This window comes from Nesoenas mayeri (genome assembly GCF_963082525.1).
Source record: "Nesoenas mayeri genome assembly, chromosome: 1".
Taxonomy (NCBI): domain Eukaryota; kingdom Metazoa; phylum Chordata; class Aves; order Columbiformes; family Columbidae; genus Nesoenas; species Nesoenas mayeri.
In genome coordinates, this window is record NC_137541.1 from 160,011,290 (window position 1) to 160,024,535 (window position 13,246).

General features: G+C 40.4%; 1 protein-coding gene across 2 annotated transcripts in view; it reads left to right on the top strand.

The window, feature by feature from the left end:
• Positions 1 to 13,246, top strand: part of ABCC4 (ATP binding cassette subfamily C member 4 (PEL blood group)) — a gene marked incomplete at both ends in the record, with an annotated part of 152,958 nt that overhangs the window by 43,784 nt on the left and 95,928 nt on the right. For both annotated transcript variants that reach the window (XM_080356195.1, XM_080356196.1), the window contains 3 exons: positions 9,885 to 9,981; positions 11,043 to 11,258; positions 13,075 to 13,215. In XM_080356195.1, the coding sequence (XP_080212321.1) occupies positions 9,885 to 9,981; positions 11,043 to 11,258; positions 13,075 to 13,215 (454 nt within the window). The remainder of the gene's footprint in view (positions 1 to 9,884; positions 9,982 to 11,042; positions 11,259 to 13,074; positions 13,216 to 13,246) is intronic.

The window sequence follows — 13,246 nt, forward strand, 5'->3', positions numbered from 1 at the left end:
CTTTAATGAGAACGTTTTCTTGGGCATACTTACATGCTTTGAATTCCATGCTCCAAATACATGAATTAACTTGGTTTTGCTCCTATTCCCTCCTCTCCACCCCTAGACAAACATAAAAAAAACTCATCTTGCAGAAATGGTTGTCGAATTTGCATTGACTAGCATTGCATGCGTGTTATTATTCCCCATGTGGGGAAGCTTTTAGTATCTACATTTGAAAATTGTACGTCCTATTGATGTTTGCAGTTTTGAATTTGGAGATCCCTCTGAAACACCATCAACATTTTTTTCTATTGATTTCCTCAAATGGCTACTGTTTGTTTCCATCAGCCAGCATGGAGTAAAAGTTTTATGATGCATAGGCTTTATGTTTGTTATTGTGTGCAGGACCATTTTCACCTGCCACAGCTGATAGATGGAGTTCATTACTTCTGTAGTTCACACACACTATCAAATTCACTTAATACCTGTTGAAGATATCTAGGCTTTAGCTGCTGCTTTTCTGTTTCTGCACAAGATCACTCTACAACTCCAGCGTCTGGCTGTATCAGCACCTGAGTTCTGAAAGTTCACCCGCTCAAGCTGTTAACCTGTCTCTCCCTTAAGTCTGAAGGTCTTTTCACACAGAGGAAAACAGGAGGGTACAGTAGAGCCTTGCAAAGGAGGTCACGTTGCCTCTTCAGTTTATTCTGCATTTCATGTGAGCTGTGACATCAGGAGCATCTGCATCCTACGGTAGGGGTGTCAAACTCCTTTTTACTGGGGACCCCATCAGCCTGGTGGTTGTCTTCAAAGGGCCGAATGTAATTTTAGAACTGTATAAATGTAACTACTCCTGCAGTTATTCAGTCTTAAAATTACATTCGGCCCTTTGAAGGCAACCGCCAGGCTGATGTCGCCCCTGCTGAAAAGGAGTTTGACACCTCTGTCCTACTGCAGAACTCGAAGTTTGGGTTTTTGTACGTACAAAGCCATAAAGGAGCCAGAAGCTGTTGCTCTGCGAGCACAACGTATGTTTTGCTGATAAATGTGTGGAGATGAGGAGAAATAAGGAGATTATGTCAGGGAATTTGAAACTTGGAAAACTTGCTGGCGTTCTTATTTTACTTTTGTTTGCTCTTCCTCGCCAGCTCTAGATCAGTTGGAGCGAAACAGATAAAAGTAGAATGAAAGCATTGTCTGGAAAAAATGGACTGGGTGGAGTAGCAATGGCAAGGAAAACTAAGCAAGGCCTCCCTGATGAAGATCTTTAGGGAGGGCTTTTTTACAAACCGAAGTTGTCTTCCAAGACCTTCCATGGCAGTTGTAAGAGGTGCTGGGGGATGTTCAGTAGCTTGCTTTGAAAAACAAAGCAGGGCATGTTCTTTAATGCTTCTTGAATAGTGCTAGAAATGTAGAGGAGAGAGAAAAGCACTTGGGCAAGAAGGAGTTCTTAGAACATGGTGCTGAGGAATGTCTGAGACACCACTTCATATGAGCTGCCCCCAGGAGTCTGAACCACGAGGCATAAAACAATGGATGAGATGGAAGAAGCAGTGGGTTAGTTAATGAGAATCTGAAATGGATATTGTTCAATTCACTCGCTCCTATTTTTTTTTCTTGTAACTTTGTATTATTATTTTTTATTTATTTTTTTTTTAGAAATGTGTAGTCTCTGTGTTTACATCAAAGATAGGTATGTTCCTAGTAATTCCTAGAAGCTGTGGTCTGTGGATGACTGGCTCATTACATTTGCTGCTTCTCCTCGCTCTGTTCAGCCACTGCAGTAAACAATTTAAAATATATAAATACTTTTCAAATGAGAAAAAATGCTAGTAGCGCAGTTCCAGTGGCAAAACTGTCCACAATATTATTAATAAGGGATGTATTTATTACGAATTTCTCCATAATACAGACAAGTTGTTGCATGGATGATGGAACAGATAAAGCCAGTTTTTCAATGAATTCCTCTTTCCTGGTCAGATTCTTTGGGGTTTAGTAGGGTATAAACTGGAGATTCCCTATTTTTATATTATTTGTAGCCTCTTTTTCTGTGAGTTCTCTTGATGGTTAACAGTAGGCATGCTTCAGCCTTTTCCCAGTGAGGGGGCACCAGTATAGTTCTATGTTTTTCTATATGTTTGTGTGCGTGTATGAAAATATACATGTATTGTATATAAATATATAAATAAAAATAGCTTTTCATGAACTTTTTAGGAATGTGGTGTTTTGAGACCTCTAGTTTTGAAATGAGGGACAGCCATACAGATACAGTACCATGTTTCTTTGTATGCCCAAGTTTGGAATAGCCTGTGATGTTCTATGAAAATCATTCAGTTGTGCTTCCATCCCAAGACATTTCCTCCTCTCCCTGTGCACCTTTCTAAGCATATTTCTATAGATTATATGGTTTCAGATCGCCTTTGGATAGAAATTAAATTGTGTCCCATCAGTGATATTGACTCAAAATGGTGTTTTTAAGAATGAGATTTACAATCCATCAGTCTGTTAACACAGCTACGGTTCTTCCCTTGTGTCTTTTCGAGTGACAGGAGCTGTGTGCCAGCCTCAGTTGGTGATCAGCCTCCTTTCTTTCTTGTGAAAGTAGACAGACTTGCAGGACAGTCTATGAATCTTTTGAAATCAGACCTCAAGTAGTTGTGGTGGTACTTGGGACTGGTGCGCACAGGTGTATCATTCTTGCTGTCAAACAGAATTCCACCACCACAGTTATCACAGCACAGTAATGAACTTTAGCATCTCTTCAGGTGGAGAATTTTGGTAGCAGGCGATGGCATCCCATAGGAACTCAAGGGACGCGTAAGTGGGCAATGGCTCATAGGATAACCATGTGTTGAGGCTGACCGGAGAGTCACCTGGCAGGTTGACCAAGTGTCCTGAAAGATAAAGTCTCTCTGTTGCCATGTGAGGTAGCTGAGCATTCCTCTGCAAGAGAGGGAGGGGAGCAGGCATGGTTTTGTAGCAAAGGTGTCCTTCGTAACTGCAGAAAAAGGTGAGGAAGAATCGAACTGACAGCAGAGGAGGGAAATTCCATCATGCGAAGTGCGTGGATTAAGAGAACCCAAATTCCTCAGTGTGTTGTTACCTAAGCCCCAGAAGTGCTTGAGGGGAGGAGCAAAATGAAGTAGGATGAATAAGTAAAAGCATTGTAAAAAATAAATAAATATATAATCTGAATATTTCCTTTGTTTAAAGTAATTTGAGTTTTAGAACCCTTAGGACTCCATGAATACTTCCAGTTTCGTATGTCTCAAAGTGGGGTATGCTTGTTGATCTCCTGTAACATTGGGATTTTGAGGAAAAAGTGCTAATATAGTGGTATGGGTAATTAAAAGAAAGTGGAGCTCATCAGTCCTGTAGAACTAGCAGATAAAAGATAGCCTATTTTGTTTCTGTAGAGGGGTTACAGACACAGTTGGTATGTCAGAGGGACCAAGCAAAGATAAGCCTGGCATGCCCTTGCCAGTGCTGTGATTAAAGGCGTATATATATATATTTATTCGTCCATTGATGACAAGTGTACAGGGGAGCTGGTGTGTAAATATAAGGATTTCACTCACTTTCAGGTAGAATCTCTCTAAATCAAGGATATATCTAAGGCTTCCTTCCCACTTTGTGTTTCACACCTGGTCGACGCTCATTATGCCTCTGATCCCACTGCAGAGGTTACAGCCCTTATGAGAAGTATTGGGCAAACATCAATGCCCTGTACCTCCTTTTTGTGTTACAGGTGTTGCTCTTAAAAACGTATCAGTTATACCTTTGTGTTTAGATGATACAATTGAAATTCATTGAGCTCTGTTGTATTTATTGTAAGGAGTATGTTTAAAAGGTATGAATATGTTGTAGCGATGTTGCTGAGGGTTTTGGAGTGTTTGTTTGTTTTTCCCAGAAAGTGAAAAGCATAAGTGTGATCCCTCTACACTATGTGTTTTCAAAAAATGGTAAAATTTTTCATTTTTTATCTCACATAAATGTTTGAAGGTTTGTTTTTTTTTTTAAGATCACACGATATAGAAGCAAAAAAACCCACTTGGAGAGCCCCGGTGTAGTTGTGTGCTTTAGTGATCTGTGGGTACACTTGCAAAACAGTATTAAGAATACTAAATCAGGAAAGATTCATGTAGGAAAAGTTCATGAAGAGCTACTTAAACACTAAGATCTCTGTCTCAAAAAGTCCCTGATATATGGACTCTGGAAGCTAGAAATGTGTACCAAAGGAAGAATCACTGTATGTTCACTTATATACTTTCTCTAGCCGTCTACTTCTGGCTGGTGCCTTGGACAGGGCAATGGATTTTGTAGACGGGTTGTCTTTATGTGTTAGCCCAGTGGAGGCTGGGACTTGTCATGAGATGGGGAAAACCGGTTAGCAAGATGGGCATAGAAATAGAAACACCATAGTAGAAGTAGATGTGGGGTTTTTTTGTCTCTGTTAGACATGTCACACTTTGTTGTTGTTGTTGTTCTGAAATTTTCTAAACTTCGAAATGTAGAAAAACAAAAACCAACTAGGGGATTGTTCTACCTAAACCACTTAAATTTAAAGGGAGAGGAAAGCAAATGTAGTTGGTAGATTAATATAACAAAGGCTTTATGCCTGTGAGTACTTCTGCATGTGCTTTAATTTAATTTCAGTGGTTATTACCATTGAAACAAATATAAGTATTAACTAAAGTTAAACTTGCATGTGAACTTCCATAATGGAGGGGTGAAAAGAATGGTAAGGAAGGAAGTGGAATCATTAAAGAAGAGACACTTTGCAGAGGTGAAAGAAAGCTGGTTCTTGGAGATAAAAACTTAAAAAAGATTAAAGAACAACTTGTCTAAAAGAAGAGAAAACCTGATAGGGAAGGAAGAACAAAGGAGGATTCGTATGCACAGAAGAACCAAGATGCTGTCTTTACACAGAGGAGCACTGTGTTCTTGTAGGGCCCTTCTGAGTGTCTTCTGCTTCATGCTCTGCACTATCAAAGCTCAAGCTAATTTGTTTTTAATTGTATAGCAGTTTGCTGTCAGAGTGCAATGGGTTTTTAAAATGGGTGATAGTGTACTGTTACTTACATTTATTAACTTGAAATATTGCTTATTTTTGTTGAGTTGGAAGAGTGTAATTTCTGGAGAGTTCTGTCCTGAGTCTGGTACTTCTGATGATGAAAAAAGGTCATTAATGCTACATTTTTAGGTGATGGAAGACCAGATGGTGCTTCAGGCAGTTTTGGAGACAGACAGGGGTTTAGAAAGTCTTGGTTACAGGTCGTGAATTCATAGAGGAACGCAGCAGGGAGAAGTGCAAAATGTTGACTCCATGAACACACAATGAGCAGGGATCAGTAGTGCAGCAGTTTTATGGAAAAGGAGGTGCTCAGATTGTGGTAGATCACGAATCCAGTATAAGTCAGCAATGTCATGCTCTTGTTGAGGAAACTGCACCCTGGGATTTATGACCAGTACTATATCTGGTAGTACAGGTAAAGCAATCCTCCTATAATGTTTTGTACCTGTAAGGTCTCAGCAGGAATAATGTTTCATTTTTGTGCACTTCCAAAAAATGTAGAGCAGCTTCAGACTCCAGTGTAGCCCATCAAGAACATTCACGTGTCAAGGGTAGTGGGGAGGGGCGGGAAAAAAAAAAAAAGAGAACTATTTGTCACTAGAAAGAAAAAAAGAAAAGCAATATATTTGGGGGACTTTGTTTTTTCTTTCCTCTCTGGAGGAGACTTAATGTGTTAAGGGACTGTGTACATAGGAACCTACTGCCTTTGGGGAAGTCATGGATTTGCACCAAAAGTTGTGAACATGGACTTCACAGAAAAATTTTGTAATGGTGAAAGTAACTTGCCCTTGGAATACATCTTCGAGGATGTTGAAATTTCTGTTCTTGAGCTTAAACATGCAGAACAACCCATCTGACATCTGTCAGGAGTGCTTCTAAGTTTTGATTGATTCTTACTTGGGGAAGGAGATGCAACTTTCCTAGCACCTTCATCTTCCTTTTCCTTGTACTGAAGAAGCTGATGAACCTTTGGGTCTTCTCTGTCCAGATCATGTCTGGCTGTATGTGTGTGTGTGCACTTGTGTATTTAATGAATGTTTCAATGGCGACTGCAATTTGTGCAGTCATTTTTCCTGTTATCATGCATTAAATATGCTTTGCATTCTGACTAACAGAGTGTGCCTCCCAAGAGTGCAGAAAAGCACAAGGAAGGTCACCCTGGTGGCGTTTTAAACAGTGAGTCGAAAGGTGGTGGCAGTTCTGGGCGTACTCCAGCAGAGGTCTGAACCCATGGAGCAGCAGTGTCCCTTGCTGAGACGGGCTTTCCTTGGCTCCCCCAATTCATCAGTGAGAAAGGGAGACACTGCCAGATGGTGGCTCACATAAAATTGGGGTTTTCACCCAAAACTGATGGTTGTCTTTATTCAGCTGCACAGAGCAGTATTCCTAAACGTAGATGGTGTGATGAAACTAAGCCTTAGGGAACCAGTTATAAACACATATGGACTTTTTTGTTCTGTTTGGTGTGGTTTTGTTTGTGGGGGATTTTTTTGCCCCTTTTATTTTTTTTTCAGGTCTAAGACAATACCAAGTTTTCACTAACAAGAATTCAGCGAGCTCTCTGAGTTTCGCACCAGCCCTTTTGCCCCATTTGGTTTTGCTGAGCCTCTCTTTTAACTCTGGCTTTGGTCTTCTGTGGCACCCAAGGCACTGTACAGATTTAATGCGTGCTGTAAACTGCAGAATAGATGTTGTCAAGTGGGAGAGAATATTTTAAAAAAAAAAAAATTAGAAAAATATTTCGAACATAAAACTCAAGTAGTTGGATGTTTTGAAACACATGTTAAGTATATGCTTAGTATTTTACTAGTTTTGCAATTTCTGTGCTCCATTATGATACACTATTTTAAATGGCAAAATTTTCTAGTGAGCTGTTTGAGCAGTGAGTTGTTTACCGTGGTAATAGATCTAAATATACACTGTTGCTGTTTTTCCTCCCTATGCTTATGCCAGTGAATTGTAACAACAATTTTTCTACTCACCTGCTATCAACAAACTATTCAGCTCGCTTCTTTCTACCCAGATAGACATCAAATCAAGAATTGTTGGGTTTGGTTGTTTTTTTTTTATAATTCTCAATTGAGTGAACTGATAGATCAGTGGAAATATAAATTTTCACACAGGTCATTTTTGCCTTCCCTCCCGAGATCATGATCACACAGGATGCTGTGCTGACAGCTCTGACTGTTCCAATTGGTTTGCTCTGATGCTGTGATAATCCACTTTTTTTTTTCCTCTTGTTTTTTTTCCCTCCAAATGCAAACTTGATGTGCAGTGGGCTCACTGTGACTCAGGATCAAGGTTTAAAGGTTTTCAGCCATGGTATTTTCTAGTGACTAGTTTGTCCCAGTAAGCTGTTAAACATATATGTGGCACACAGAAAAAATCAGCGATCAAAGTGGTAAACAGGCTGTGGGACTATGTAGGGGAACACTAGATCTCTTCACAGTGAATACCTGATATATTCTCTTTTGGCAGCTTTCCCGCTGGGCTAGTAAATATCCTGTAGCCTCTCTGATCCATGTCCAGTTCTCTGGCTAGGTTTTATTGAAGACTATGTTTTGCTGTGTGTATTCACCTGGTGCTCTAGTTGCCATGTGGCTTGTTTCAGTGACTGCTCAGAGGGCAGACAGTAGCCACACCACAGTAATGCGCCCATGGAAAACCTGGTGTATGAATAGTTGCCACTGCTCAAATAGCTATGCTGCTGTAAATACCTTGATTAATTGTTATCTTGGCCACCTAAGAATGACATCATGGGTTTATAGTTGCCTCTTGAATGCTGCATAGCAAGCATGTAACTTTCTCAGAAGAATGTTACTTTTAACTTAATTTTACTGCACAGTTTATTTGGAACACTGTAATATGTATAGCATGTAATTATACTGTCTAGTACTAGTATTAGCCATTTTATGGCGTTCCACTTCCTACGGCCTTTGTAGGTGTGATAAAATAGATGCTAAGTGCTGTGTGGGGAGTTAATTGCATATACAACATGAATGTATGAAAAACAGTAAGCAATATGATATCATTGTTGTTAAGGTCATGTTCTTTTCCTGCCTTACCACCCTTTCTGCTGATTTGCATTTCTGCATTGAGTTTGTACTATTGTATTGCTGTGGTTTTGCTTGTGTTTTTTTGGAGAACAGGGAGATAATTTGTATGTGTGTGTGGGTGTTTGTTTTTTCTTTTGTGGTGAGTGCCACCCTCCTGTGTCATGTTAGCCGACGGGAGATAGCATGTTAGCGAAAATGAACCTGACAGGAGCAGATCTGTGGAGAAAAATACATGGCGCTGAGGTCCCTGTACAGTGGATGTCAAGAGGATGGGACCAGACTCCTTTCACTGGTGCCCAATGACAGGATGAGGGGCAACGGGCACAGACTGAAGCACAGGAGGTCCCATCTAATCACGAGGAGAAAATTCTTGACAGTGAGGGTGCCAGAGCACTGGAACAGGCTGCCCAGAGAGGGTGTGGAGTCTCCTTCTCTGGAGACATTCAAAACCCACCTGGACACATTCCTGTGTGATCTGCTCTGGGTGAACCTGCTTTAGTAGGGGGGTTGGACTAGATGATCTCCAGAGGTCCCTTCCAACCCCAACCATTCTGTGACTCAGAAGGTTCTGCTTTCAGCAGGCTGCAGCCTGGCCCTGTGGGCTTCATTCCTCATCAGCTGCATTCTGATGAGGGACGCTGCCAAAGTGTGTGTCCCTGCTTGGGTTTGTCTAGAAGTTGGGTTTGTGGGCCCCAAAACCGCTCACCAGTATGAGCAACAGCTGATAGATTTGAGACAACTGGGAGATGATCTTCAAAAAAGCACTTTTGATCCAAGTGGAAAATGCCAATGTATATGCCTTCACTGGACACTTCAGTTCTAGACAATATCAGTTTTCCTTGTTTTCTTAAGATAGCGAGTAGTTGAGAAAGGGGCGTCCTCTTGAACAGTTTGTCTCGCTGTGGTGTTACTGTGGGGACAAAGGCGAAGGTAATGAGTGTGTTGGCAGTCTTGGAAACTCACGTCTGCGCTGTTTTTTTCTTGGTTTTGCCCTTTCTCCCACCCCCCTTTTTTTTTTTGCTCTCTGTTGGCCTTTCAGGGCTCTGCTGAAAAGATACCAGAAGTCTTTTCTGGTAAGACTGTATGAGATTGAACTGCACTTGCTGACTGGGTTTTGTGCACCTTCACTCTTCTCTCTGAGTCCCAAACTTCTGGAGGCCTCTAGGGTAGGCAGGTGAGGTACTGGAGAGGAACATAGGCCTTGGTTCCATGAGAGAAGGTCAGAGATGGTTGAAGGACTCACTCCTCTACCCCAATACATACCTGAATGTGGCTCAGATCAGTAGTGCTTGTTTACTTCTCCAGAGCTCTCAGTAGCTCACTGTTAGCGCTGCTCTGAGAGCTCATCTCAAAGAAGTTACTTTTACTAGTTGTATTTTGTCATAATTGTCATCAGTATGTTGTCCTGCTTTCTCTTTCTGTTAGTTTAATTTTTGTTAAATACCCTCTTTGCAATTCAGCTTATGACACGTACATTTGTTAGGAGGATGGTTAAGATTATTTTAATGAAATGTCCTTAAGATATTTCTTTCTCTTTCACCCCAGACCAGAAATATGACATTTATTTCCCCTACCTTCAAAACTTACAAAGCTAAATAAGGACCATATCTGTTAAGTGTAATTTTTATAAGCCTAAGTAATTATGGACATATTCTTTTTTTTTTTTTTTCCTTATTTCAAACGCCTTATAATTGAATAGAAAACATTTTATGGAAACAGTCAAAATGTTTTTGGACACTTATTTTTTAATTAACTTTTCGATCTCTTTGCAGATGTATTTGTCAGGCCTTACATCAGAAGATCTCTGTTTTGGTCACTCACCAGTTGCAATATCTCCGGTCTGCAAATCAGATTCTAATTTTAAAAGATGTAAGTGATTTCAGTGTCTATACTTTGTTATCTAACATCCTTTCTAATTATCCTTTTTAATCTAGGAATGAAAAAAAATAGTTAAATATTTTTATTTTTGGTTTATAAATATATTTTCTATCTAGTAATCATGATATATGTTTTTAAAGATTTATAATAATATATGAAATGAGTTGATTTTTCTTAGAATACCTTCCCTGGAATTTCTGTTCCTGAATTTAATCATGCATATACTTAAACTTACATATTGATTTTTATCTTACGTATGTATAATATGCTGTAAGAGAATTACTTAGTTTAAGGCTGTGTTAATGCTCTGCTTTTATTCTTGTTTGTTACACTTCTGTGTGAATTAAGAACTATGTTCATTTTGCAACCAGTCCCTTTTTTAAACTAAGGCTGAGAAATAGTCACAGATACCTTTGAGAATCAACAGGCCCTGAGTGAAACTGGTTCCTCCTGAACTTCATTGTACCAGATACTCAGGGGTAGAGAGGAAAGACAAGAACTTTAGTTTACTTTTGATTTATCACAAAGTTGCAAAAAAGGACACTAGCCACCTTTTTCCTCCTATTCATATCTCTTTAAAAGTTACAGTAGCTTTCTAGAAGTGAGTTTCTCATAGAGCTGTAAGAAGTGTGGAAATGGTCTGTATTGCTCATTTTAGAGCTCTTTGAGGACCAGAAAATTAAGCTGCTGTTTGCCCCTAGCCTGGAGTAATATAAAAATTCTGATAGTTATATATGTAGTTCAACAGCTTGTCCTAAAGCTGCACAGCTATCTCCCACAGCTTCAAGGAGGTAATTCTCAGCTGACTGTAACTGGACTTTTGTCATCCTGTGTGTGAGCCCCTTGGCTTGATTGGCTGCTGGCTAGAGGGTGAAGAGTTTGTTTCTGCTCTTCTGAGTGAGGAACTGGTAGTTAGAGGCTTCAGCTCAGTTACTGCAGCGGGATGTGTGCTCAGCAACTGCAGAACCTCAGAGGCAGCAGGGATCGGTAGGAAAAATTGTCCTTTATGGAAAGTGTATAATGAAGATAATCAAAGCTTATATTAATTGTAGGGTAAAATGGTGGGGAAAGGTACCTATTCAGAGTTCCTGAGATCTGGCGTCGACTTTGCTTCCCTTTTGAAAAACAATGAGGAGGCAGAACAGCCATCGGTTCCAGGAACCCCCAACCTGAAGTCTGCCCGGAGCCGAACCTTCTCAGAGTCCTCTGTCTGGTCCCAGGATTCTTCTGTCCCCTCACAGAAAGATGGACCAGTGGAACAACCACCTGTGAGTGCTTGAAGGACGCAGATGTGTCTCAATTCTTGTCTGGCTGGTTTTTAACTTAAACTGTGACAGGGCTTCCCCTGCTGCATTTTGAGTGTCAAGGACTGTGGGATGGCATTAGCAGGTGAGAGCTCTGCCCAGCGTTGTGCTTGGCTGTCAGTCCTGCAGAGGACAGGCATCCCATAGCTCTGCGCTGCTCTGCTCAAACCCAGCAGAGTGAGTTTGTTCAGGTTCAGCATCAACTCTGCTGGATGCAGGAATCATTCCTAGAGGTGTCCGAAACCACCACAGGGTGCTTCCTTCATCCTGTCTTCTGGCAGAGGTTCTTTAAAGGGTGAATACCACTGTATTGTGTGGGCTCAGGGTTTCAGGGAAGGTTTATGTCGAAGCAGTGGCTTTACGCAAAATCTACATCTGCATGGTTGTCATTAACATCCTGACATGATCTTGAGATGGCCCTGGGGGGTTAACCTTGGCACACCACAGCATGGCTCTCCCCAACCCTTCTGTTGGTGAAAACAGAACACTTGGTGTTGTGCCAGCTGGACTTGCAGGTGCTTTGGTATCTCTTGGTCTGCTCAGTGCAAAAGCAGCCAAAAGGTTTCTGTACCATAGGTGGCCTTCTGCTCGTGTATTTGCACTCACATGAAGCAGGGCAGCAGCCCTGTGACCCCACTAGACTTGTGCTAGCACTGCATCTATGCAACATGTGGAACAAATGGAAAAAGCAATCCTTGAGTGTCCCCGATGGTCACCTTTATGCTATGGGTATATTATTTCTTTTTGATAATGAAAAACAGTGAGTTAAGAAAAAAAGAAAAAAAAAAGAAAGGCTGCTACAGACTTTCGTTTTTCGTACCTTTTTGGAGGAATGGTTTTATGCCCAAAATGTATCTGATATTATTAATGTCCCAGTGGTTACCCTGTTGTTAAATCCACAGTGGCGTGCCAAACTTGTTAGCAGTATTAGAGCTGGTGGGTGGATGTGGAAGAGGGGACTGGAGAAACAGAAGAAAAACCCCAAGATAGGCTTCTCTTCTTTTATATATGAGTCGGTGGGGTTTCTCTTTTTGCATCTAAGTCAGGTCTGTTGATTCCACTTGTCTTGTACAGCTATGTCTCCTGACAACAAAAAAGCTTGAGTTTTGTTCATTTGAATAGTCCTTTCACCTTCTTTATGCCTGTCTCATGTTTTCCTTTGCTGTCTTTCAGTGTCGCACATCCATTGATTACTTAATATGATTTCTCATTTGTCATTTTACTTGTTTTCCATTATTACAGATGCTTTATTGGTACTTACAAGGAGGTGATTAGAACTTTATGGATAATTTGTTACTCTGAGCATATGTTGATTGATTTTGGTACACAATTGCAGAAGAGCGTTTACTTTAACTACTTTTCTGAAAAGGAAGCATTACACATTCTTGCATTCTGAAAGCAGAATCTTTCCCAATTCAAGGCCTTAGTTTCCAGAGCTGTTATGACTGAAGGTAGTGTATAAGAAAAGAAAAAATTTGGCTTAGGAGTCACCTAGAGTAAATATTTCTGGTAGTAAATGAAGTCATGTTACATGCCATGATGCAATGCAAAATAAAATCCTCACAGTGTCATTTTGCAGAGATTTTTTAGTATTACTGCACTGAAACTAATTTTTTTTTTGTCAAAGCTATGCTTCCAATATTTAAAGTTTTTATACGCATTCACTTTATCTCCTTATTTAATTGTTTGCTAATTCTGAACCATGACTTTCAAGTGGCTTATACTGAATCTGTAACTGCAAGGTTGATGTTTTTAATTCATTTTTTGTGGGTTTTTTTAGGCTGAAAATGCACTGGCTGCAGTGCCAGAGGAGAGTCGCTCGGAGGGAAAAATCGGCTTTAAGCTTTACAGAAAATATTTCACTGCGGGAGCAAACTGCTTTGTGATTTTTATACTTTTAGTGTTCAATATTTTGGCACAGGTAAGTTATCAGGAGCCATAAATAACACTGA